The 27,202-nt window shown below is 40.1% G+C and overlaps 1 protein-coding gene across 5 annotated transcripts in view; it reads right to left on the bottom strand.

The window, feature by feature from the left end:
* Positions 1-27,202, bottom strand: part of VMP1 (vacuole membrane protein 1) — a 70,845-nt gene that overhangs the window by 20,075 nt on the left and 23,568 nt on the right. For all 5 annotated transcript variants that reach the window (XM_055719427.1, XM_055719422.1, XM_005439718.4 and 2 more), the window contains 3 exons: positions 21,674-21,841; positions 16,883-17,014; positions 2,081-2,161 (listed from right to left, as the gene is read on the bottom strand). In XM_055719427.1, the coding sequence (XP_055575402.1) occupies positions 2,081-2,161; positions 16,883-17,014; positions 21,674-21,841 (381 nt within the window). The remainder of the gene's footprint in view (positions 1-2,080; positions 2,162-16,882; positions 17,015-21,673; positions 21,842-27,202) is intronic.

The following is a 27,202-nucleotide window of genomic DNA, read 5'->3' as shown; positions in this document are numbered from 1 at the left end:
GGGACGCACAAATGCAGGAGCACGCACGCAGCACTGCCTTCCTCACCTACGGATGCAACAAACACATCCAACTGTGGATCCCTGTGCTTTCTCATTGCCTCTGCCATGTTGAACCTCACCCTTTTTACTGCTCCTCTGCAGTTGTTCTGTACACACATTTACAAATCCTCAAGTGGACTGTGGTGGACTCGTGATTCTGCATCCCTCCGGCAGCCCAGTTAAGCAGAGGGAAGCTGGAGCACAGAGCACGGTGAAGAACAGCACAGTAAGTAGGTAAGAAGTTAAACAAATGTTTCTAAGCAGGAATTACGAAGACTTAACACATCACCTCTTGTGTTTACCAACTCCTTCCTCATGTTCTCCATTTACCCACGCTTCACCTTGTCCAGCAACCCCAGTAACTCATCCCTGCCATCTACAAACTGTTTGGATTGCACAAGGCAGAGAGAACAGCCCATGCAGCGATGGCTCACAAGATGGTGACTAGAGAGTAATGAGTCAGAGGCAGCGAAGGAGCAGCCTAAGAGCTTACTGGAAAGATTTAAAGAACAGCTTGTACCTACGTCTCCACTCTAAACATTAAGACAGTTCACAAAATTAGTAAACAGAAGTTGTATGTCAGCAACTATAATCGGATTAATTCTTTCCAGCTAACACAAGTTACTTACATTTGAGAAAATAGTTAGCACGGTCGTCTCTACAATTTAGGAAACTAGAAGAGATGCTAGACAAGGGTGGAATTAATACCTCATCAGCTGAGCAGCTGGTTAATGGCCGTGGGTATTCCGGAAGAATGGAATCATAGGGGACCTACACTTCCCCTCTTCGCTGTAATCGCATTTCTGTGCATCACAGCCCACTTCTGTGTGTGGGATGGAAGAGTAAGGCACACCATTCTGACCAGTTCCCATTAAGCTTCCAGCAAGACATTTAAACCTCAAATGGTCCCATATTTTTCTAAGCTAAAACAACAGTATTATCCTACTTAAATACTAGAATGTCATCAGTGGAGATGCTTGTATCACCTCTTACTTAGAGAGAAAAAAAGCCACTTTTTTTCTAAGTAAGAAAGATACAAGAAAAAAAAAGTTTGAAGTTCATACAGCCATGACTCAAACTTGCTTCCTCATTCTCTCTCTCTCTCTCTGGTTCCTAATGACCCAAAGATATCGCCTGATCAGACTTAGAACAATTAATATCGATGGATACCCTAATGAGGATTTATGCAGGTAGTTTTCCGCTCTTCAGTCTACGTATACCTTTGAATTTGAAGATGTCAAGCACTGTAAGCTACAGTACATAAACACGTAAAGAAATTATTATACAGTTCCAGCAGAACCTATAGGTAGTAACACAGCTCTTGGTGTATCTTGCCAGCTAATAATCTGGGCTGGGAAGGTCTCAACAGGGTAACTGTCAGCAGGCATAAGATCTGTTCTGCCAAATATCCACTATGGCAGCGCAGTGAGCAGCAGCGTGCCTGTGCCTCCGTTAGAGAAGACACGGCCTCAACATCAAATGCAGGGAACATCCCCAGTCTGAAACGGAAACATAGAAACTTCTTGAATTTTAAGAATGCCTTAGTTCTGTCTCTTGTAAGTCCTCCTCACTGCAACAGGCCTTTTGCATCTTTAGTAAACTGACCCATTTTTATGGGGTTTCACCACACTACAAAATGAATTGCTTTATCTTTTTAAAAAATGGGATCCCTTCCCGCACCATTCTGTTCTGATGGATTAAAAAGGAAACAGCACTATCCCAAACTCATTATCTTCCAAGGAGAACTAGTGTCAAGAAGCCCAGCGATGAAGCTGAAGGAAGCAATCATGACTGTTGGCTGTGCTTTTATACAGAATTCGACGTGTTTGGTACTAATCTAGGACTGGAGTTTCTCCATGCTATTGCACTTGCCAGTCCCACAGCCATCCCGTTTCTCTAAGCACCACAGAGAACACAGAAAGAGCTAACAGGGCACAAAGATGCAAATAAAGTCAAATAAAACCGAGTCACAATTCACAGCGTTAATTTCACTGCAATACATCTGATCTGCAATTTGTGATGATAAACCAAACGAACTTACTGAAGCACAGGCCAAAATGCCGAAGAACCCAACCTTCTGCACCAGGTTCTGGACAGCCAGTTTAGCCCGGGAAGCAAAATCCTGCCAACAAGAAAATGAAGCATTAATGAGGCAAAAGTCAAAATTACCCAAAAAACCCTCAAAGAGGTCTTTTCTAACCTAAATGACTCTATGGTTCTTTGTATGTGATTTCAATGTCCTCCATACTTTGGGATTTTCTAACTGGCAATGGGAGATTTTTTAAAACAAAAAAAGCCAGTTTCAAACTCTGGGCTTAGAGGGAAGGCAGAGAAATTCACAATGCTCAGCATGAAAATCTGACCACCCACATGTATTGAGTTTTGTTTTTCAAAACTCTGCAAGTGGCACTTAGTTCACACTACTATGGAAACAGGTTTTCTAGTATTTATTTCCCCTCTCTTTGAAATGCCAGTGCTGCTTGTGCCTTATTCCTTAAACAAGCAAAGGGAACCAATTCCTGCAATACCACTTACAGGGTTAAAAAGGTACTTTCTCAAAACACAAGAACAGGATATAATGGGATAAAATATTATATATATAATTACATAAAAACATATATATTATATAATACTATATGGATATAATACCCTTAGATATTTTCTCTCAAACCCAGGATCTTAATCAAAATAGCTAATTCCAGCTATTTTCTACAACAGACCTGTAAAATTCATTAAATCTATAGAGCTGAATCTAAAATACTTTCAAAGCAAATGTGGCAGACCATATGACACCTTAGCTGTTCTTTACAAGGCCATGCTAAGAACATGCTGCCTACTTTTATTTTGTGACCATAAAACTTTCAAACAAACTTGTGACAAACTCCTGAGTCTCAAAGTTTACCAAATACACAGTAAACATTTTAAAAAGAAAAAATAAGGATTCTCACAAGCAGTTTTATTTGAATGCGAGAAGTGAATTTACATGAGAATAAAATTCTTTTGAAGCAAACCTGTCAAAGTTACACACAGGGTCAGTATTACCGATTCAGGCTTGGCAACAGTAGTTAAAGCAAGCTGACTATCTTTGGTAATAGCAAACTTTGAAAAGGGATTACAAATTCTTTTTAAAAAACCTACAGTTAAGCAATAAAAAGCTGATTTTTCCACTAGCAATGTAATATTCACCGATTTACATTTTGTACAAAACTATCAGATAAATTTCTCAAGGGAATGGCTTTAATCATTAATGACATTCTAAATTCCACACTATAGTGTAGAATTTAGAATGTCATTAATTATTAAAGCAACTACAAGATAATCCAGAAAAATTAAATGTATGCCATTGTATCTTTATTACAATTCTCTTGAAGCCTTCAATACTATACACCAACACAAGTAAATTACAACTACTTGACAATGTTCTTGCATATTATTTAAATTCTGAACTACAGAACTGACATAACTTTCTATGCTGGATGACTAATAAAAAAAAAAACCATGCTAAGGCCATTTACTATCTTTTTACACGCCTTTTTCAAACAGCAATTTTTCTCCATTACAGTGCTTTAAAAATAGTTAAATTCTCAAATTAAAAAAACCCACCAATTCTTATTGAAATCAGAGTAATGTTATTTATTATACTGCATGTTTAAGAAAATAACCCAAATTAATACAAATGTTTCAACTTAAAAAAAATGCCAAATGAATGAGATTTCCTACATCCTACAGTGGGACACAGGAGAATATAAAAAAAAACTTTAGAATATTCTGTAAGGGGAGAATTTGCTAACTTTCATCAGGAGTAACACCTTGGGATCATGTGTGTCCTACTGCAAAATGGAACAGATGAGATATTTACTCTCTGTTGAAAACTCATTCCTGATATTTTTCTGTTTAACTTCTGGGATACATACGGCAAGCGTGAGTGATTCAAACCCACTCCCAGTGAGGCTGATACCAAACACTTGAGCTTGTGTTAGCAGAAACAGGGCTAGAACATGCCTACATCCCAAGTACAGTAAATTTTTTCACGTTTTTCTGTTAAAAAGTGCATTTTGACACAAGTTGTGATAAATAACAAAACATGATCATTTACCAGTGAACCAAGTCCAAAAATCTTGCAACATCAAGGGCAGTTCCTTCTCAAACTAAAATTCCCTCACGAGTATTTCCAAGTTACTACGCAAAACTGAAACAAGGTAATACAGGATCCCTAAGAGGGTCAGCACTAAAATACTCCTCCAGTCCCACTGAGGATTTAGGACACGCAATGAAAAGGACACAACACTCCTCTGCCGACTGTGACCACACAGCTATCGGCATAGGAAATAAAACTCCCACTAAGGAGACAACAGGTATCCCGATTCCTTAACCAAGTACAGAAGTACAAATATGTCTTCAGAATTTCTCTACAAATTCATTTGAAGTGCAAAAGTGTGCTAACACAGTAACACTGTCCTTTCAGCAAGAGATTTTTTGCTTTGAAAAGGTGAACTGAAAAAGCAGTGCCTTAAGTAGGCATTTCATAAGATGTCTCGCCCTGTGCTCTATAACAAAGCTGAATGTGACCATGGTATTTTCAGTTCCTATTTTATTCACCATTTCACAATGCTCATGGGGTTAGAACAATATTTTCACTTTTATAAGGCAATAAAGATTTTTTTCACAGCTCTATAAATCTCATTGTAAAGGATCTTTAAAATAAAACACTACAATCCAATTATTCAAAATAGATCCACGATTTATTTCAGTGGAAATTGTTCCTACCCCAATTTTAACATATTTACCCATTATCTTAGACTGCAGTGCTAATACACTGTTGTATTAATTTTCACAAGCTGGCATTGGAAACAAACTCTAACAAGTGACCTATAAACTAATGCTTGCAGCACAGCTGGTTTAATAAAATATATTATTATAATTACATATAGATTGACTGTATTAACCTAGTATAAGCACATTGCACTATTTTTCATCAAATTTCTTAAAAATAAACAGCTTTCCTCACCCACATTTCCAGACTGCTGCAAAATTCAAGGCTGCTTTCAAACTAATTTTTTCCCTCCAGCTAAAAACATACAATTTTTGTTATAAAACCAATGATGAAAGTGTTGAAAAAGTGTAACAAGTCTGTCCCTCAAAAAAACCCCAAACCCAAACTAATTTCGGGGCAATTTTTCTCACCTTATTCATTCATAACTTTTTTTTAATAAAAAATATTTTTACTCAGTTTCTTCTTTCAAGTTTTTTTACATTCATTGTCTATTACAAAGTACTCTATGGAAAGCACAGCCATAGTTCTAAAAATTTCAGTCAAGAACTTCTAGTTTGTCTTCCTTTTTCAAGCTTTCTAAATAAGCTAAGAGATAAATTAAGGATCTTTTTTCCTATTTTCTATGATCTAACAATCATAGCTACAAATAATTTGCATGGTAATATACACATCAGGGCTGCAACAAAACTACATATTTGCAGTCACAACATTTACTTTAATGAAAACAAGCTCAGAAATACTTGTTTAGTTGCTTCCTTAAATTTTGTTTGTCAAATCTTTGCGACATCTGCAATAATAATAAAAAAAAAAAACTTAAGAGTTTCATTTCTCAGAGAACACAATCATCAGTTTCACAACTTTTACCTATTTCACAATATAATTTTTCTGTTATAAAGCTTGCGCAGGGAACAATCTTTTCTCTACTTTTTTAAGCATTTGAAATAGAAGCAAAACAATTTTCATAAATCAACTGATTTAAATAAAGTAAAATAAAAAGACATAAAAGTTCAGCTACTTACAGGCAAAACATTTTCCCCCCAAATTAAAGTATCTAGACAGGATCCGACTCTCAGCTAATATGATTCATTCTCTATAACATTTCAAGATCCTTTAGTTCACTATGTCCCTTTCAAAGATGATTTGGGTTTTTTTTTTTTTTTTTTGGTTTGGAAATAGATTTCCTGTGACTGCTACAATACAGGCAAAGGAAGGTTAAATGATTAAACATTACTTCATTGGGTTAATCATCGGATCTTAAGAACTGGAATAGAAGTAAGAGGCATAAAAAGATCAGTGGCGAAATACTGATTCACACGTCTCAGCTGGTGGCTTGAAGAAATTCGTTTCATATCTGCCTTCAGTAAACGGACATTTTATTGGTACCAGCATTTCATTTTTACATGTTGGCAAAGCAAAAAACCCTCCCAATCTTCCAAACATAAAGGGAGAGTAAAGAGAAATTACAAGTTTTGCTGCTCAGTAAGATTTAGCCCAACGTTCCTCCTTTCAATATGCACTATGGTGCAGTTTTGAGTGTAACTTAACATGGACCATTTGCCCCCAGGAAAAAGCCCCCCTTCTAGAAAGAGTGAACGGACAATCTTAACTACTAGGTTTCATCCCACCCCCCTGTTTATTTTGTTTCCATTTATAATTAAATATTTCTTCTTTCTCCCTTCATTGTCAAGCACATTGCACAAGCTCTTCTGTACTCGAATGAAGAACACCTCACCAGATTTAGTTAACAAGCTCGAGAGCAAAAAAATGTCAAATACCCATTTTTACTCTTTCCCCTCTGTAACACTGCTTTATTATCAGAAAAGAGAACGGGCACAATTTATTGTGTGCACCAGAACTGCAAAGCCTCTTTTCTTCTTAGTCTCAAAGAAGAGAGTCGATGGATCCATCGCAAGTACCCAGCCGATGGTTACCAAGGAACTCTGAATAATCAGCCTTGGATCGAATCCCATCGTCCTCAGAGAAACAACCCCGAGGACTTTGACAGAAGGTATTTGCTTGAAAGACTGCACAGATGGGCATATAACGATTATGTAACGTAATGGTTTATTTTCTACCATGAAGTTGCTATCAGTTTTTAGGAGCATCAAGCAAGCTATGACTGCCTATCACAACTCAACTCTTCCTCGCACGCAGCAGCGATGATAGCCGTCAATCTCTGAAAGATACGATTCAGAGTTTGAATGATTCAAGGCCCGGAAATACTCCTATCACAATTTTTTTTCCTGCTGTAAATACCTTAAGCACTTTACCAATATATGGGCAATATCGGTATATTGGTGGATATAGCACAGAGAGGAAGGCCGGTAGAGAAGGGAAGGAATCTATGAGACTAAATTCTATCCTAAGCTCAGAGCACATGCACTCCCTGCTAGCAAGAACAGCCAGTGCCTTGATGTAGGATCAGGTGGAAGTCAGTGACGGAGTATTAATGCAGTTGCTCAAGCAGGATATTAATCACCTGGCAGATGGTAGCTTTAAGAAATTCAAAATAAATTTCTGGAAGGTTTGGGAAGGGTTATACAGCATTTCTTACTCTTAACAAAAACCAGGATCGTGAATGAATGTTTACAAAAATACAGAGGCATAACCAGAGATCTCAATGGAACGTGCTGCACCTTGATGGTCCTCTACAAGCAAGTAGAATACCGAGGTTGCTGTGGAGACAGATACTCATCCGAGTGCCAGCAGACTCCCCTGATGCGAGTATGTAACTTGACTGTGAGGAAGCAGTGGACAATCCTTCAAGATTCAAATATGATTTCTACAATTCCTGTAATACGTTCTTACTAGAAAGTCTAATTATCGAAATAATAATCTGAAGAGAACTTTTTTCCCCAAAGATTGAAGATGATGTATGAAGCTACTGCCTCAGATTATTAAAATTATAAATTCCTTAACATTTAAAAAGCTGCCTACAAAGACAGTGCTCCTTTTTATGTAAAAATCTGAGTTATGTTAAAAATGAGCTGCACAATATTTTGTTTCTTCTGGCTTTCTATTACAGCACAATGGAATCAAACACAACTTATGGGAGAATGACCACTTGTGGTTAGGCAATGAACTCTAGAATTTCAGAGGACTGGGAAGAATTATTAACTCATTGAAATAACGTATTAACTGCAGAAGAGCAGTTTTAAAGAAGTCAGAGAGCTACCTACAGGCTGAGAGGTTACAACATACCTCCACGCTCAGAGAGCAGATCAGCAATGACGTTTAACAATCAACACAGTAACCCGGGGTTAAGATGAGGAGAACAGAGATCAAGATAGAGCCGATAGTCACTGCCTATCACTGTGAGTAGTTCATTACTCAGTGACCAAAGAAACCATTTCATACCTCTCCTGCAAGACATCAAAGGTAACAGATCTCATGAGTAAGGTTCCAGTAAGTTGCAAGCAGGAATATTTTGACAGTGGTTCACGGTGGTACTGATCTCCCACTCCATCAGCTGCGGTGACTCTCAACATCACAACGCCAATGGAAAGGGCTGTGGATCTCTGTTCTAGCTTTCTCAAAAATCCTTCCAGCTTAACACAAACAAGGGGCAAACTAAAAGGGGATATTTCCAGCTTGATGCCTGGGTAGAAGAGGGTGTGTGAGGTACGGTTTAAACTTACTTATCACTTGAAACTCCGGGAAAGAAAGGCCCTGTCTTGGAAACCGAGCTGTCAAAAGACAAAGTTAAAAGAGGTTTTCAAGGATTGCTGAAAGCAGCTAAGGGAAGGTGGCAGATCTAAGCAAGTAACGAAGTTTGATAAAAAGTTATTTACATACAATAGGCATAGGACAGGCATTCCAGATTAAGAGGACTGGCTAAAATTCTAAGCTGGAGAGGGAGGTAAATTTCACTTCACAAGACCTCTGGGTGTTCTGAGACACTAAATACTGGAAAAGGAACAGGGTAATCATATGGGAAAGTGACAAGCGGTCCACATTGACAATGAAAACACAGTTTTAAAAAGTACAATATGAAGACGACTGAACAGCAGTGAAACAAGGCCCTTGACATCACAGGCTTTACCAAAGAACTGTGGAAAGACAAGAGAGCAGTACCTACAAAACCTTATTAAACAGATCGTGTCAGAGACCCGAGGACTTCAAGCTAGTAAGATTTCAAACCATTATTCAGAATATTTGTAGGCAAGGATGAACATACAGTAGGTACTACATACCGATCCCAAGTCAACAAGAAATCAAATACACAGGTGAATTCTTCTACTAGCCTTTCCTAGGGCAAGAATACCGAATATAGATTGTTAAAGGACTGCACAGATTTATTTCCACATCTGTTTGTGCTCAAATTCTTGAGGCTGGCTGCATGTTAAGGGGTGACGCTGCAATCCACAAAGATAATTGGAAAGATGCTCATCTGTGGGACTTTGTAAACTCAGACATATGAGTAACTACAACTAGTTCTTGTGCCAGAAAAACTGAAGTTTTTCCATAGAAAATACAGTTAAACCTATTGTCCTCATAATCAGATTTTAAAACCGCTGTTAGAAGACAAAGACTTACAAAGCCATAGATGGAGCCGGGTGCAGAGCTGAACCTTTTGCAAGCTGTATGTGAGCAGAGCCTAACAGAATGCAGCATTCGTTCCCACAGCAAGCTTTGCTTTCCTGGTCATTTTATTTGAACCCGTTGTGGAGCAAAAGTGTGAAACTCCCAATTCATTATACATAAGTAAGACCTCCCGTTAACATGAGCAGGATCTCAGTCAACCAGCTCCAGATTAAACTATTAGCATTAGGAACTTGTAGGCATTTCCTTAATTTCATTAACTAACTGTAAATGGAAGAACATTTTACTTCCCTCACTTCTCACTCTCCCCTAGACCTTGGGGGAAGCAACAGCAAATGCTTTTTCATAATAAACTCTATCCCAGGTGCTTCAGTTTCAAGATTTTAGACTCTTACAATCCAGCACCATACACAAGTTTGGAAGCGACGTACCAAACTGAACACAGATTACAGATCTCAATGACTTAGTAAGCACTCTCAATGCCAGCATTTTCCACAACTAGAACTGAAACTCTCAGACTTTAACATAAGAAGTCCTTTTGCTTCACACTGTAAGAAATTTTGTAAAGAATAAGACACAATTAAAGGAAACCGTCTGAAGGAAGAGGAAGGAGCACGTCCTTTCAGTCTTATCAGATCTGTCCTGTACAGCAGTAGCCCTTTCAGCCACATCCCCTGCCATCTCTGCTCCTCAGTTCACGCCTGTGCAGTAGCATGAAGCAACATGTCCCCTTGACACTTTGCAATTCCACAGTGGTGCATGAAAATGTGAAATAAAACATATTATTTCTTTGCTTGCTAAAGAACTACTTTCTCTTCACATCTCGTTGGAGATCTGGCAGTGAGCAGATCCTGCAATCTATTTCATGGAAGCGAGCCGTCAGTTTGGCATGTCAGGGAAGCAGCAAGGCCGTTAGGACAGTCCAGCTTGGAAGAGATAACCTAGAGGGGCTGTGCAGCCTCCGGTCTTGGAGGGCTTCAAGACCACACTTGACAATGCCCTGAGAACCTGAGCTGATCTCACAGATGACACTGCTCTGAACAAAACAGCTGGGACTAGAAACTGCTTCAGGTCCCTGTCCAGATGATTTTTTCTGCGATTCCATAAGGAGATACTAGCAGCCACCTACAGAGAGAAGAATGAAGTAAAGCAACAACCTGTCCCTCTGGTTCCCATTGACCTCCACAGCTTTTGCTTCTACAGTTGAACGTGTGCACTGGTATTGCCTCCACTGGTGTGCCGGCTGCCTGAAATACCACTGCAGCTGCACGGTGGAGTGCTCATTTATCTCAAAGCTACAACTGCAATTAGTTATTGTGTGTGGCCACAGGGCTGCCCATCTAGTTATGTTGGCGTGACGAGCAATGCCAGGACATTGTCAGTTTCTTTTAATCCATTACAAATTATCAAGTTCTATTTTTGGGTGGTTTAAGAGCCAGACGTTACAAGGAAGGGCTCATGCTTGCTGGAATGAAGCAAGTTACTGCTTTGCTTTAGCTACTATCATCGAGAAAGGAAGGAATTTCTGATAACCAGACAAGTAGACTGACCCTTATCAATCTCTGACAAATCAGAGCCAAAATCACCAGCACTGAAAAAAAAAAAATACACTGTCCCTCCACAAAGAACTTAGAAATAAATTCAGGAAGAAAACCCACGCACAGAAAAATCATTTGTAGGATAAAAGTGAACAACTTTAACTTTAACACAGCTGACGAATCCTTTTGCACACACAAGGCTTCCTACTCAGCCTAGCCAGCAGATGTGCAGCGCTAAGCATACCTCTCGCTTGTTCTCCCTCGGAAGTAGCAGAGGTTCCCAGACAGCTTAGAGAAGTGGTCTGCATACCAGACTCTTGTACAACACAGATATTTAAACAGTGTCTGGAGCAGAGGCAAAAAAAAAAAAAGTAGCCATTTTCTTGATTACGATACCGTAATTAATTTCTATCAGTTATTGAAGGCTGCCCCTGAAAAAATATTTTTGAAGCGGTTTATCTGATCCAAACTTTTGATCTTTTATTGGTCTTTCTCAGAATAGCGGGAAGTGAAATCCCAAGTATTTAGGACCAAGTTTTTCCCTTAGAAACTTGCATTGAGCATTCCCAACACACATAGAACAGTCAAACTCTGCCATTGGATTTGCATAAGTGCTGCTCCACAACGATGGTGCAAATGCAGCTTGCAAGATTTCCAGTAAACTTGGTGGCATCCTTTCTGAAAAGGCTTTCTGTTGTAAAGTTCGAGATTTGTTACTGAAAAAATTCATCTGAGCTAGTATCCTAATATTGAGCAAAAATATTGCAAAGTAATCCAGATTTTTCCAGTGGCTAATTTCTGATGTACATGCTTACTTGCTAAACATTAAAATGACAGAGGGCCAAGTAAAGGAGTTTTAGGGAACAGATCTTATCACAAAGAGCCGTTGAAAGAAGAATGTGAAAAAGTCATCTCTCTGTTACCATTAGCAAATGCAATGTAATGCTCATTGCTGTTTTTTCCTTATCTGTAAGCAGGTGTGCAAATGAATAGAACAATGCAGGCACAAGACTGCCCTATTCTCTTGCCAGTGTCCAAAGAAATCCAGCAAGGAGGTGGCTTACACAGTTGTTACTCATAGCTCCTATTGTCCATCCTCTGCCTGTATTAACTCTTTGCTACCTCTGCTCTCAGGAAGGCTTCTATAAGGAGTTCCCTTATCTAAAGCTTTCATTGACTCGTTCCAAAGCTTATTTCAACTCAGGAATTTTGGAGAACAATTTAAAACTAAGCTGTTCCTTAGTACATTCACTGCTTCACACACCCTCTGTGGAAAAAAACCCACCACATGTCACCGTCAGTTCACTGTCAGTCTGCCATCTCACTATCAAGCATTCACAGCAAGTTTCTAAAGCAAAGCTTCAAGGTTTGATTAGTTTTGGATTTCCATTTAATTAATTAAAAGAGGTAAGATACCTCCCCTACATCTATTAACAAAGCCAGGCAATCAAACTTCAGGAATGCAGTGGGTGAAGACAAGCCTCCTGGTGGCCACCCATCAGGCAGCTCAGACCAAACACCAGCAATCTCCTTGTACCGCACAACTGATCCTGTGAGGAAGCCGAAGAGGGAAGGGGGTGACTGGAAGACTGAGCAAGAGAAATTACAAATGGAATTGGATGTTGGGTTTAAACAAGTTATTTCTGGGAAAGAAGAAAAAAAAAAAAGTAAAGCTGTTCCAGTTATTGTATGTGACTCTGCCACTTCCATTTTTATGATAACTGCTTTATAAAACCCTGCCTGTGGTCTGCTGGAACTTCTTATTTCTTCTCCCAAATACCCTGAAAACCTTTGGATTAAACAAGCCAGCAGCCAGGGAATCCTTTTCAAGCAGGAACTTATCAGATACTAGCTGTTAATTTAATCACAGGAGAGATCCATTTTTAATTGGGCCACCTTCTTTTAAACTGCTAATTAAGTAACATTTTGCTTATTAGTTGAACCTAATCATTCCATTTGAGTGAAGTCACAGTGTCATGTCAGAACACAGTGCTGGGTTCTCGAGTAACCATGGCTGGGTGTGGTAGCGTACTTTGTTCTGCTTCTGCAAAGAGAAACCCCACATGAAGATGCAGAAAAGCAACCCAGCTCAAGGCAGCAGACCCTTCAGAAAGGCTGGAAAGATGGATTTAACACCCGTCTAACTGTCACTATTGCAAAAGTTCACCAGTTTAACTCCTTGCAGACAAGAAGGCGACTCTCGGAGCAGGAAGTTGTTCGGTGGAACTCCTGACGCAATGCAAACCCGAGCAGTTGCAGCTTAGCTTAATACAAACCCTCTTGAGTCCACGTTGACAAATTCTTTAACAAGCCCTGTGGTTACAGGGAAGCTGGTTTCAGTCTGAGTCACTCCAGTTCAAACAGTTTACTGGAAATGGAGGGGAGGGGGAATTTTCAGAGAAGTCATGTGATGGCCAGACAAACCACAACCAGTAAAGGTTCAGTGGAGTCAAAAACAGGTCCCAGCAACAACTGACAGTCAGTGTGCAGATGGCACTCGATCATTTACAAACCAGTCCTGCTGCACCTCAGCATTTAGATCGATTTAACCCTTTTTCAAGCTTGTACTCCTTCAGAGGGAGGGCACAGTTTGGAATATAAACAAACAGCCCTGGCAGATAGTAACATAGGCAACTAGCAAATATTTTTACATGGAAATTTGGCTGCAGCAACGCTGCACAGAAGCAAAGCCCGATGTGTAAATCATTAGTTCTTAAGAATATGCCACTTAATGAATCCAAACACTTAGAGCCATTAACGATTAGATACACAGCAAAGATATTAGTACTTTCTCCTCTTAGCAAGCAGTACCATGCTACAGCAAGGGCCCACGCATTATGCATTATCACAAAGTACCTTGAGGGAAGCTGGCATTAAACGCTTCATTTTCACCAGAAACCCCCATCAGCTTTAAGTGTTTCCCCATGACAGCGACAAGATGAGAATGCTTAACAACCAGCAACTATTAAACGGGCAAAAGAGAGTCCCTGCACACGTGCGTGTAGACATGAAACTGTACAAAAGTATGCCTGCACCGTATTATTACCAATGTGCTGCCCCAGCACTAAGTAGTAGATTCACTTCCCCTAATTGAGAGGTTGGTTTGCACGGCAGCACTGGAGATACTCCCAGTGGCTAAATGGGGAGCTCTGATAAAAAAACCCCACAACTCCTTTGCTCTGGAATTCATCTGGAAAAGAATTAACAGCAACTGAGGTACCATTTCAAATATTCATAATTTTTAAATACTGCCTTAACGAATCAGACCCAGTTGCTCTGTTCCTATAGTGTGCTGGGCTCTGCATTGTGTGGAGCTCCGAGGGGAAAATGAAAAAGAGAGCCCTGCTTGTAAACCACACTCCTCCTCCAGGGCAAAGTCACTCAATTTTAACAAGAGCAGCCACAAGGCAAGAGAAACTCAGACACTCCCATAATGTAACTGGGACTAACTGGTGTGCACACACAAGGACGCAGAGAAAGGAGAAGTGAGTGCTCCTTTAAAATGAGGGGCTTTTTCTCAAGTATGCTAATGCAAAGTACAACAGGCTTACCCATCATCTGCAGGCTAATGAGTTTTCTCCAAATGTAGCTCAAGGAGACAGGTCACTTAGGTCTGAGATTTAGGACCGAAAATCCATCAACAGACTCTTTAAAGTAAACAGTATTTTATGCTGTGTAACACCGAATGGGGCACTAAACCTTTATGTTGTTTAATCCTTTTTTTGGTTGTTTTTTTAAAGTGCCAAGCTAGCAGGCACATTCACCCTCACAGATCCTTCAGGCTGGATATTATATTCGTGGTCTATTCTCACCATAGAAGATCCTCATCTGTTTCTCAAAATCACCATTGTTTTTGAGAAATAGCAGCGACAAGCTTTCTAAACAAAACACACGCACGCAGAAACGTCAAGGCATTTGGCTTTGCCTTGTAGGCATACAGCAGCTCAGCAGAAGTAGAGGGGGAAGCTATTCTTCAAAATCCAACACCCATTTTCATGCCTTTCAAAAAGGCAAGGATGAAGCGAGACCTTTCTACTGAAAAGAAGGCTCCTGTCACTTGACGTCAAACATTTGTAGTAGTCTCTGTGGCATGAGACACTTGTCACATCCCCCGTGTTTTAAGCATAAGGCTTCGACTTGGGAGAGTGGGAGAAGCTGCTGTAGGTAATAAAAATTGTTATTGAGCAATTTAAAAATAGACATTGTAACTGCTCATGAATAGCAATTACAGAACAAAGAGTGATAAGCTCTGCTGAAGATTGGGATTTACTAAAGGTCATAGGAAAAGGCAGGCCTGTCTCCCACAGACATCTAGCAAAAACACGATTGAAGCCAAAAGCAAAAAGGAAGTCATATTAGCAAATGGAAAAAACTGAACTGTCAGTTTTATGACTGCAATACAATTTAATCCGATTGTCAAAGCCTCATGTTAAGAGTTTTATAGAAACCAAACCACAAGTGGAGTTTAAAAAGATTTTTTCTTTTTCCTGGCCATCCATCCTCAAAACAACATGCTTCAATCCAAATTCAATTGCCAAGAAAATAAAATCAAAAGTACTGGTAAATAACACCATAATTTTTCTTAATTAATTACACAATGCCATTCGTTTACTAAGGGCAGTCAATACAGCTAGCTATATTTTGGCCTGTCCTGACAAAATGCTCTCTAGCAAAAATTTTCTTCCCAAGAATCTTACTGTGCCTTCTGGAAACCAACTCTGGCTGCTCCCACAACTGTACACGCATATAATTTGCTGGGAGAGTTTCAGTAAACACAGATAGCATTTCAGCTAGCAAGTCATGTATTCAGCGGGTTTCACTGTTTGGTTTGGGGTTTTTTTTTCCATGACTTAATTTTTATACAGTTAGGGATTACTTCGCAAAGCAAAGACTGATGATAAAAACCAAAGATATCCCCACCCTGCACGTTTAAAGAATTTACTACTTACAATAGCAGAAAAACCCTTTGGAACTTTCTAGTAGGGGGAGGCTCTCGGGAAACACAGGGTTTACTGTTAGAATTACTAGATTGCACTCAGTATTTCCAGACAAACCACTTTCTTTCATGGAAAAGCTTCACCCATTTTTTGAAAAGGAGAAAAAAAAAAAGTATATACTTATACCAAGAAAATACCCTGGCAGAACATTTTAAAGACATCAGTGGATGGTAAATAGCATCTGCTGGTTTTTTAATAGCAGTCTCATGACCTGTTTCAACTTAGTAGCAGACAAAACAGGACAAGAAGGAAAAATACAGAAGAAAAATTCAGTGGCAAGTAGTTTGAGGAAAAAACATTTGATTTCCTCTAAAACAGTATCACTAACTCATGAACAGGATCCAAACTCCAAACCTGAATGAAAAATTATCTACATAATATCTGACTCATGTACAGCATCAGTCGCAAACAATGCTGTAACACAAGCACTATTTAATCCATCAAGAAAATAAATGACAAGAGCAATAAAAAGGGATTCAGAGCAGTTTGGTTGCATCTTCACATCAGGGGAGGGGAAAAAAAAAAATAATGTATGTTTCCTCAGGCTGATGAATAGGTCATGCACTGGCCTCTGAGGGTGTTAGTGGCAAGGCAGGCAAATGTCACCTCGAGGGGATGAGCTGAGACTAAAAATCCATCTCCTGGCCCAGGGAGGCTTTAAAGGCAGCTGTAACAGCCATAATCACGGAGTAGCACCGACTGGACCACTGGTTTGTTAGCCCACTTTCTTCCTACCTTTATTGTGCTAGAAGTCTAAATAAATGCAGTATTTGTAGCAAACACTTTGGCAGCGCTATCTGTATGTGCTTCAACAAGCTGCGTTCTTGTCCTCCCATCACCAGAGGTACCTCTACCCAGTGCAGGATCTTTTTCCATCCCCCTTGCGAACTCACATCGACTGATTTTTGGCCCATTCCCATTTCGTTGGAATGATTATTTACTTCATCTAGTTGTTCTGTTTTATTAATTCTGTTGTTTTGCACTGTTCTTACTTGTGCAGTCTCTGCATGTTCCAGCATCTCCTCAAATTCCTGATACTCTTCATCATCAGGTTCAGCACCAGAGAGTCGGGCCGCCCGGGCCATAAAATATGGGGGCAGCTCTCCAATGGCTGTGCCAGCACCCTGAGAAAAAAATAATTCGGATTTATTTTTGTGTTTATTCTTGAATAGGAAACATGCGATATGCACAGTCCCGTGGACATTTCAGGTTATTAGAACTGATGAGACCACTGCTTTGAGAAGTTTGCTTTTCCCCACCAGGTCCCATTCCTCACTGTTTCAAACAGAATGCTGCTGCTCTTCCCCTTGTTTAGCACAAGGCAGCCTCTCTCAGTGCAGACCACCACACTGCAAGCCAGCGGCTCCCAAGCTGCAGTCTGCAAGGTCAGAACGCCACGGCGTGAGCATCCCTGGGGCCCGGCCGAGCTGGCAGCCGGTGGCCAGCTGTGCTGGGGAGGCTGCAGCTGGGGAGCCGGCCAGGCTGGGGGCCCTGCTCGCTGACACCATCCCTGACTCAGCACAGCGCTGCCATCTCACCCCACCGCATGATGCCAGACACATTCGCCGGCATGTGACAGCCCTGGCTTCAAAATGATCTGGGAACTCCTCCCTGGTGCCGTCACGTAGTTTACTTGTTCAGTCATGAGACCTTGTGCAAGTGTTTATTAGAAAACAGGCTCGAGTTTTACTACAGCTACGACCAAGGAAAATAAGGTTAAGCAAAGTCTGATCTCAAGTCTTCTCTCTCCTTTACATGGAATAAAGCAAGCCAAGAGAACTCGAGATGAAAGTAGCGTTGCTTTCTCACCACAGGAAAATTATATTTGTTTTCTCAGGACATCAAATGACTCATCTCAATCTTGTGGGTAAATGCAACTTTAGCTTAACCAAGGAAAAAACCAGAGAGACAGCTAAGATTGAACATATGGATAAACAGAGGCTAATGAAACAGGAACTTGGACTAAACTCAGAATGGTTTAAATATAGGACAGGTAATAGCACAATAGTCGGGCACCACACTGGAAAAGTGCTAAAACTTAGCTACATGCAGATGGCTTTTCTCTCTTAGGGTCAAGAGTGAGTAACAAATGCTTTTCCACTCCTTTGAAGCAATGTGAAAGCTTTTCAATTTCCTTTGTTCCTGCTCTATATGCAGCTGCAAGCAAGGGAGAATTCCAGCTGCTGTGGCTATTCCAAATCAACAGGTCGTGGTCTGAAAAGCCGCCGCTCTCTGTAGTTACCCAAACTGTTAAATTCTTGGTGTAAGCATATAAAGCGCACAGCCTCGTATGTTTATGCCCTTGTTTTCCACAGAAGAAAAACATTACACCAGTGCAACAAGCTGAACTTCATTAATCTGCCTATTTCTGGCACAAGGGGAGATAAGCCTGAAAACAGTAGCAACAACGTTTCAGAAAAATTAACTTGAGGTTATGTTCTCAGGGTGATGCAAGAACAAAAAGTCACATTGCTTCTCCAGCCTCCGCCAATTTGCTTTGGCTTCATTTTGTTAACCGAGGAAGAGGGCTGCATGCGTGTACTGGACATGAACTTTCTTTAAATTGGGTAGGTCACATGCTCATTATTACAAAACATTTCAAAAGTGCAACAAAAATCATATGATTTCATGTCTGCTGGAGATACGTTCTTTAAGTGCATTAAAAAAAAAGCAGCAATTAAGGGATCCAACCCAGTAACCATTTAACTGCTTTTTGTATCATTAGCTGTCCATTTTCACCATTTCACTTTGAATACCAGTTTTACATGGAGATTCCTTGGACTAACAACAAATTGGAAAGGCAAATGCTAATCAAAATTCTTTTACACAAATACATTCAGAAAAGGAAACTGGGAAATTACTCTACTAGAAAGAGTCTTTTAAACAGATTTTATCCTGGTCAGGACACAGGCCGCCTGTTCTGCTAATCCTGAGCAATTAAACATTTTTATTCTTTCCCCTTATTTCTTGTAAAAAAAACAAAAAAAGCTGCAACACATTAAAAATGTAGGGCACTATTGAATTCCTCGTCCCTGTGGGATGGAAGGCTGTGAAAACTGGCATACACCTAGCAGATTGTTTTTGAAAGTCCTTCTGCAGGCCAGGACTGGTGGAGCCAACTATTACAGTGATTGAAAAATTCATCATTTTCATTTCACCCAATAATTCCTTAGATTCAGTGATATTTAATCCTCATAACACTCATTATCAGCAAAAAGGGCTATCACTGACATGCAGGGGAACAGTAATGATTTTAATCTCTGGAAAAAAACGTACCTGGTTTAAGTTGGCTGAAACAGCCGCTGATGTTTTTGTGATCTGAATCAAATCCCTTGTGCAGATAAATCCCCACATTCAAACCTTGCAGGATACTTAGTCTGGGCAGCTTTATAGTCGGAGGTCTGCAAAGTCCCCACTGGGACCGACCTGCTTTCAACATTTCACATGAAAACTTATATTGCTACCACCCTCCTGTCTCCCTCCAAATAATCAAGGAGATTGGCAAGATTTCACGCTGGAGCCTTTCAACATAATTTCACTTTACAAGTCTAAAGGAAACGGGCTGTTGGTGGTGTTGGACCCATTCCTCACAGGGCTCCATGTGTTGCATTAGCAGCACATCTGTATACATCCAATAATTCCTTTTCTTTTTCATTTATCCAGTATTTATCATAACTTCAGATTTTACATCTAATTAGAAGCTGCTGGTCCCATAAAAAAAAAAAGATTTTGTGAGCTCATTCAATCACACCCAGATTAGGAATTAAACTTAATATTCCTGATTTTAGTTTAAAAGCAGAAAATTTTATTTTATTTTTTAAAACTAAGGTTTTGATTTGCAAAAATCAGCATTTTCCCTTTCTGGAAGTCATTGTTACTTTCCTGTTAAGTGGACATTTGGTTTGAGTGTGACAGAATAAAAAATAATTTTCTTCAACAGCTTCCATAAAAACTGAACTGGAATTAGGACAAAAGAAACATACTGGAAGAAGCAGCAGCAATTGCCAACTTGATTTGGCTTACAGGAAATTAGCAAGCAATGTTTATGTACTCATGAAACATTCCAAGAAAGCATAACATTACACTAGACACCACTGGTAGACAGAGGATGCTCCCAAGGGAAAATCTAGTGGAGACAGAGTTCAGTGAAAAGGTAGCTGACAGCGAATTTGAAGGCGAGAAGAAAGAAAGAGGGGAAAAAGTGGGATACAAACATTCCGGCTCGGTCCTATTCCCTTGGCCTTTCCCTTGCCTGAACCAAGAAACACAACTCAAACAAGAGACCCAAAGTACCATTTGTTCTCCCTCATGGCTGCTCAGAAGGATACAAGCTTTCAGGGCTTGCAGCTCCATTAACTCATTTCTAAACTACTTAATTCTCATCATAGTTCAGCTATTTTACATGCTTAAGATTAAGCAATGGATGCTTACGCTGAGCTACATTTTTATTTTGCAACCCTAGAAACGTAATTGTAAATGCCATTTTTATTACTCTAGTCCCCATTAAACAAACTTAAGCAGAGGGGGAACAGGAAGAAAATAAAAAGAAATCTTATATTTACAGTCTTAAAAGTACTTGCATGTTTAGCTACTTATCAAGCACTCCGGCAATTCTGTCTTCTCATTAGAAAAAGTGAAATGCAAGATGTACTTTGCTTCTTGAGAGGGCTTTAAGTCCACTTTCTTTCTCACTATTTTGACTTTGGTACTGCCACACATTACTTCAGTCTGCAATGCGTACAACCTAACTGGAATTTCTGTTAAGTAACACAGCTGCTGATAATTTAAAAAGTTGTAGTGACCCAAGTTGCCTTAACATTTTTTTTTTCTTCTTCATATCATTAGAAGGAATACAAGGGCAGACATGAGATACCATGTATTTTCAGAATTTCCAGTCTCTACATTTGAACTGGACAACCAAGAATTCCATAATAATATCATCAGCTAGAACAGGAAGTCAGTAGTAAAATAAAGTTCATTTGGCATGCAGTTCACAGCAGATGCGTCTGTGTAAACTGCGATTCAAAATAATCTACATGTAATGAAAAAACCATCTAATCTGACCAAAATTCTCCAAAAATCAAACTTCTATAAAAAGCTGTGGGGGGGTCAGAGGTGGTGGGGGGAGAAGGAAAATGCAAGGGAAGTTCCAATGACAGCGTTTCCTAAGACTGTGATTCACTTAAAAGCTAACGTACTTTTCCTGTTTTAAGTGAAAAGTTTGCCATAATGGAAACAGGCAGAGAAACAGAAATAAAATACATAAATGTGCAACATAACACTCTCTTATTTAATCCAATCTATTGATGCAACCCAGAAAAACATTTCAGCTATATTAGAGCCAGAGTCCTTCATACAAATAACTGCAACTTCACTCAACATACAGGCTCAACATTTTTGAAATTTATTGCTTAACTGCATGCAGTGCAAGACCTGACAGCTGCATGATCATTTGGGATGCAGATACCCTTTCTGAAACTTACCTTTTACATCAACGGCTTTGAAGTACATGTTTTCTGCTAGCATTTAGAAAAGCAGCGGATGCTGCAGTTGATAGAAAGATAGCCCAGTAACATCCTATTACTTCTCCTCAAAGGACATTAACATTATCCAGGGCTGGAAGGCTGATCACTAAGGCAACTATTCACATTGCAGATACAGACATTACTGTTGGCAGTGTAAGCCATCATTACTTTGCTAATTCAGGAATTGTTGTGTATTGCTGGACAGAGAAAATAAGTGTGTAAATTAAAATTGCTGAAGTTTTATAAACCAAACCTTACCCACATGCAGGCCTCCAGCCTGACTTTTGAGATGATGGCCCATAAAGAAATGGATCCTTCAGTCGTCTCCTCATCAGGGCAGATAATTTGATCCGGGTAAGGAGGCTCAGGAAAATTAACTGAGTTACATTCATATGCAGCAAGAGTAACCGATGCTATGTGTGGACCCTGAAAAAACACAAGTAATTTCAAATGCATTTTAGGTTAGTTAGAACAAAAGTTAAAATGAAAAGCCCACTTTTGTCCCTGATGCAAAGAGCCTAGGCTAAAACCTAGTGTTTCTCACTTTGGCCATTAATAATGTTATATATGTAAAATGTCATGCCGTTGTACAGTAGCTTGAGGTTGCCAGGGAGAAATAAGAATCTTTACTTCTTAAAAAAAAGAGGAAAATTTTCAAAACTTTAAAATGTTCTCCTTAAGGTATTTATAGCCTACAGCTTTATTAGAGCAGGTGTTTTCCCTACTGTTGCTTTTAGAGGATGGAGGCATTTAAATTCTGTTACATTTTTTTATTTTTATTTTTTACGACTGGGACTTTACAACATCTTACAGTGGACCTTCTTAACTTTTGGAACTTTCTCCAAAACACAGTTGCTTAATTTGTGTTAGATTTTCTGCATATACAAGGAAGTGACCTTACTGCTGTTTGCAAAAAATGGTTTGAAATATAAGCCAAAACCTTAAATGTTATTTGTCATTTAATTGAATTACTTCTAGTCTCCATCTTACATTAAAAGATTTTTTTGGAGAGACCTCCAAATACAACTGGTATAAAGATCTATTCAAGAACTGAACTGCTACATATGCAAAAAACCTGAAAGAATTGCCATTATTTTAATACAAAACAAGTGAGAAGCAATTCAAATCATCTATGGCCTGAACACTAGATGTTGTAATTAAAAAAGAAATCACTTGGCAAAAGGTCAGGGAAACACTGTCCAGGGAAGGAGGAGGGGAAAAAAATAGGGAGGGGGAGGAAAAACAGAAAACTACTGAGTTCAACTAAAGTCTTATCATAAAAGCACAGATTTAAATAAAACTTAAACCTTTCTTCAGGTGCAGAACAAATTGCAAACACCTTAACTTCTGCTATTTATTATGTGATGGATCTTGACATCATGCTGGGAAACATTGTCAACAATATTCTACTTTTTTTTTCCTTTAAATGAGTCATGTTTCATTAGACCAAGAAGGGAGCCTGATACCCCCAACCAAATCAAAGCTCCATTTAATACAGGGTAACAAGGGAAAATGAAATAGACCTCAGCACTGCCATTCCCCTGCACCAGGCTTCCAAAGCTCACTTTGAAATGCAGGAGCCAGAGATACATTCAGAGGACCCTGCAGGCTTCATTTGCACATTAAAGGCTGAAATTCCACAGCAGGTCTCACACAAAAGGTGAAGCTCAGCTGCTTTTTCTAGACTGGCTGGGAAGAAGATTTTAGTCAGGTTCGCTCAGTAACATTTCAGGTCCCACTGAAGAGAGCAGAGCACAATTACATCGATAAGGTCATTTTTTTAGAGGCAGTGAAATAAGGATGTTGAAAAAAACCCACGCCGGTTATATTTTTCTGTATGACAGCTCCAACTACTGTTGTCATACGTAACCAATTGAAAACAAACCCATTCTTCTGGCAAGCAACTGGTAAAGGGCAAGCTGCTCTGACACCAAGCAAATTATTTATTCCTTGTTACTTTACAGGAGACTAATTCAAAGTGCTCTGGCATACTTCAGACTATGTGAACACATAGGTGTAGCTTCCCGAGATGAAAAACGAGACACAGTCCCGCTCACAAAAAAAAAAAAGAAAAAAAGTTCATTGAAGCAGAACCGAAAAAGCGGGGATCCAGAAATTGATACACGAGTGTGACTTTGATATGGAAGGGAGAATAAAGAACGGATGAATGAACCAGTGACTAATAATGTATACTATCGACATCTCTATAGGTCTGCCCCAGTGGCAATGAGCTCCTTGTTGGTACTTGTCGCAAGATCATCCCTGTCCCCAGCAGCTTCATATCTAAACAAATGCAAGGAGAGAGTGGAAACTTTCCTAGAATTATAAAGTACACTCATGGCAAACCTGGGAACCTCTTTCTCCACCGTACTCTGACATTCAGGGACTTCAATCCCATCCCTTGCTTGCACCGCCCCCCCCCCCCCCCCCCGACGGCTCCCTTGGGGGAAAAAAAAGGGTCTCAGGCCATCTTCCTTAAATTAATGGTTTTCACCTGCAGAAATTTGCAATAAAATTCTCCTGAATAACAAATTTGCATGGAGGAAATCCCCCTCCCCCCCCCCCCCCTTGAGTTGTAAATGACCATTTCCTACCTTCCCTTGAGAACAAGGGTCAGGTTGTTGCCAAGGCAGTGAGATACAGTGCGTCAATCAAGAAGTACGGTTTTCAGTTCCACAAAATTCAGAAGACATACCACACTACAGTGTAACTACAGCCAGCTGCGGCGGCAGACTGTTGGTTTCAGTTTTCTAATAGCAAAAGACCAATTTAATCACTACTATACGAGGTCCCCATGCCCTTGCAAGGTTTCAGTGCTGGCATTAGTAGCGTTTCATCTCTAACTGCAGCGAAGGTGGCTGCCCAACCTCGGGAGAGCAAGCAATGCCAAAATGCTAGTGGGAGACAGCTCCACGAGGCTCTTACCATGAGCAGCTTCTCTCAACAGAGTTGCCATCCTTGAAATGGCATGATGGTCTCAAAACATTGGCTCCTGTTAAGGGAGCTCTCCCAGCCTCCACAAATGGCTCCAACAGGAAAAAATTTACAAGTAGCCGATGGAAAGAAAAAAAAAGGCCTTTCACAAAGCAGCTGTAAGTGGCCAACGAGCCACCTGAAGGCTACGCCAATTGAACGTAATCCTTCCACTGCAATGTACACAATTCTATAATGGAAAAAAGTTGGAGTTATGGAACCCACAGAAGCCACATTTTAACTGGAATAAGAAATAAAGTATAAACGGTTCATTTAGAGTGATGAAGTGTGGAGTACTGGAAGTCTGAGCGAGCCAAGGGAAAGGAGAACAATCCCATGTCCTCCCCTGGCAGCGGAGCCCAGCTGCCCCGCTAGTCAGACGGACAAGGGCTCCCAAGCTTGGCAGGCCGCGTGCAACTTCTCCGACATCTGCTTTTGTTCTAGCTCAGCCCTGAAAGCTTACCCAGAGCGTTATACTTCCACAACGCCTGGTTACCAAGCTCCTCAAAACAATGGTTGGCTAAACAGGACCATGGCTGCAATGGGGTGGGAGGAAGAGCGGGAGGGTCACTGGTGTTTCTTAACAGAGGTGCCCTTTTGCTTTCTGTCTAGCAAAGTGATGGTTGAACTCTGAATGGAACAGGGAACCAGCTTCAAATGGGCTTTAGGTGTCACCTTTGGAGAATCTCAGTCACTATACACTCAGATGTTTTCTCTGTACTCCTCCCCATGCCGGAAGGATTAATTCTCATACAATTTTTTAATCCTCTTCACAAATAATACCTCCTCCACCCTTTCCTCCCAGTTCTCTGCATGGGGCTGCAGTAAATACTCAGCGTTTTGCCTCTCTGCAATAGCTCAGTTTATTTCAACACTTTAGGAAAACCTGGAAGATATCCCTCCTCGAGTCCAAGTGCAGCTCTACCTTTGAAAAGGCCATTTGCAAAACTACTTCAAACCTTGTCATACCAGACAACAAATATTAAACCCAGGCAATTCAGTAGACATGTTGCTTGCCAAACCAGGAAGAGTCGCTGAAAGTCAAGGCATGTAAGATCCTGAACACCAACTGTCTTTCCATCGTCTTCTTCCAACGATTCACCCCTCCTCCCCCCCCCCCCCCCCCCCGCCTTTTAAATTGCGGGAGGCACTAACAAGAGCTAACAGAGAAGAAATTGAGAGACGTTCTGCTGGCTCAAGTGAGAAACATTTGCTTGCCACTACCGATGACCAGAAGGAGCCCGTGGTTAGGCTGGAATGCGATTTGTTAGAAATATCTGTACAATTTACAAATCAAACAAGACAAGATCTGGTCATCAAGATCAACTCAACATAAATCATCTGTTTTTTAGCAATAGTAATTTAGGGGAGTTTGGAAATCCCTATCTATACGACCCCGACGTCTCGCAGAAGGTAACGAACTCCTGAACTCACAGGCCTTCAGAGAAGTTTTAGTTCAGTGACTGAAGGCAGCCAAGTTAGAATAGACACTGCTAATCCTTAGAAGTGTTATTTTAAATACTGTAGTATGAAATTTCTAGCAAGTATAATCTTTTAATCTATAAATTATGCCTGAAAATTCATCAGTGCAAGTAGAAAGAGACGACAAGCACACGTAAAAAAAAAATCAAGTTAAACCCCTTAAAAATATGCTGATATGTATAATTCTTACAACAGAAAAATCTTTACCATAAGTGACTGAATATCCAAAATGAATAATATTTTCACATTATTAATCATTCTGAGCACCCAGACTATGAACACAAAGCTATAAACAAACTCCACATCAAGTGTTGGTTTCTCACATGCCCCTTCACAGCACAGCCACCCTGCTGAAGTGATACAAGTACACCAACTACATCTAATTTTAACCTTTTTATTTTGGGGGAAGATATAATTTTAGACTGGCTCTAATTTAGAAACATTTCTCAAAGAAAAGTGATATGTCTGCCAGCAAGAAAAATATTACACTGAACTCATTGCTGAACTTAATGCACTAAAAATCTGTTTTCCTCCATGGATACACTGCTGTTCGTACTGGGTTCAAGACTCGGCCCTTCCACAGGGGGGAAACATGTCATGCTATATTTGATTAAGATAAATTGGAAAAACAAAAGCTTGCTTCTCATGGGAAACATCCTTCAAGCCTTGCCCCAGGCTGCGACTCATCTCATACTTATCTATGAAGTCATTACACCTCTCAAGAAAGTAACACCATGTTACAGCATCTTTTTTATCTTCAAGAGCAGTGGACAACTACCCACAAAGAAAACTGCTCTGTGATTAAGAACAGAAAAGCTTGATCTGGAGGTGGCTAGTAAATATGTCAATTCAGTCTGTCTGTCTGTGCTACAAGATTAAAACGTCTCGTGATTCTATATAATGTCTGGTATGCAGTGCTGGCTGTAGTAGGGGGCTGAGAACGAAGAAGGATCCCATACCTAGAGCATCCTCAAGTGACACAGACATCCATCAAGTAGTTAGGCAGGGCTAGTTTTAGCACATTGTCATGGCATTTCAAGCAATGTATTAATTTTACAATCACGTGTTTGTTAGCAAGTTTCTATTCCCACTTCAATCAAGCCTTGCCCCCCAGCGCGGAGCTGATAGAAATTCCAAATGGTGAGCCCCAAGCTCTGAATATGACTGAACTAGAACCACCGAGGGAACAGGCACGCGGTACCACTGCATACATAACAGGGCCACGTTGCTACTTTGAGGAGTAACATGAAAAGCAGATGTTTTTTAAGGCTGTACCCATGCTACTTTCTATAGGAGCAGAGAGACTCATGTCAGGGAAAGGCACAAATGAAA

This window comes from Falco cherrug, chromosome 1 (genome assembly GCF_023634085.1).
Source record: "Falco cherrug isolate bFalChe1 chromosome 1, bFalChe1.pri, whole genome shotgun sequence".
In the NCBI taxonomy this organism is placed as follows: Eukaryota; Metazoa; Chordata; class Aves; order Falconiformes; family Falconidae; genus Falco; species Falco cherrug.
Note: the sequence above shows the minus strand (reverse complement) of the source record. Positions and strands in the feature narration are given on the sequence as shown.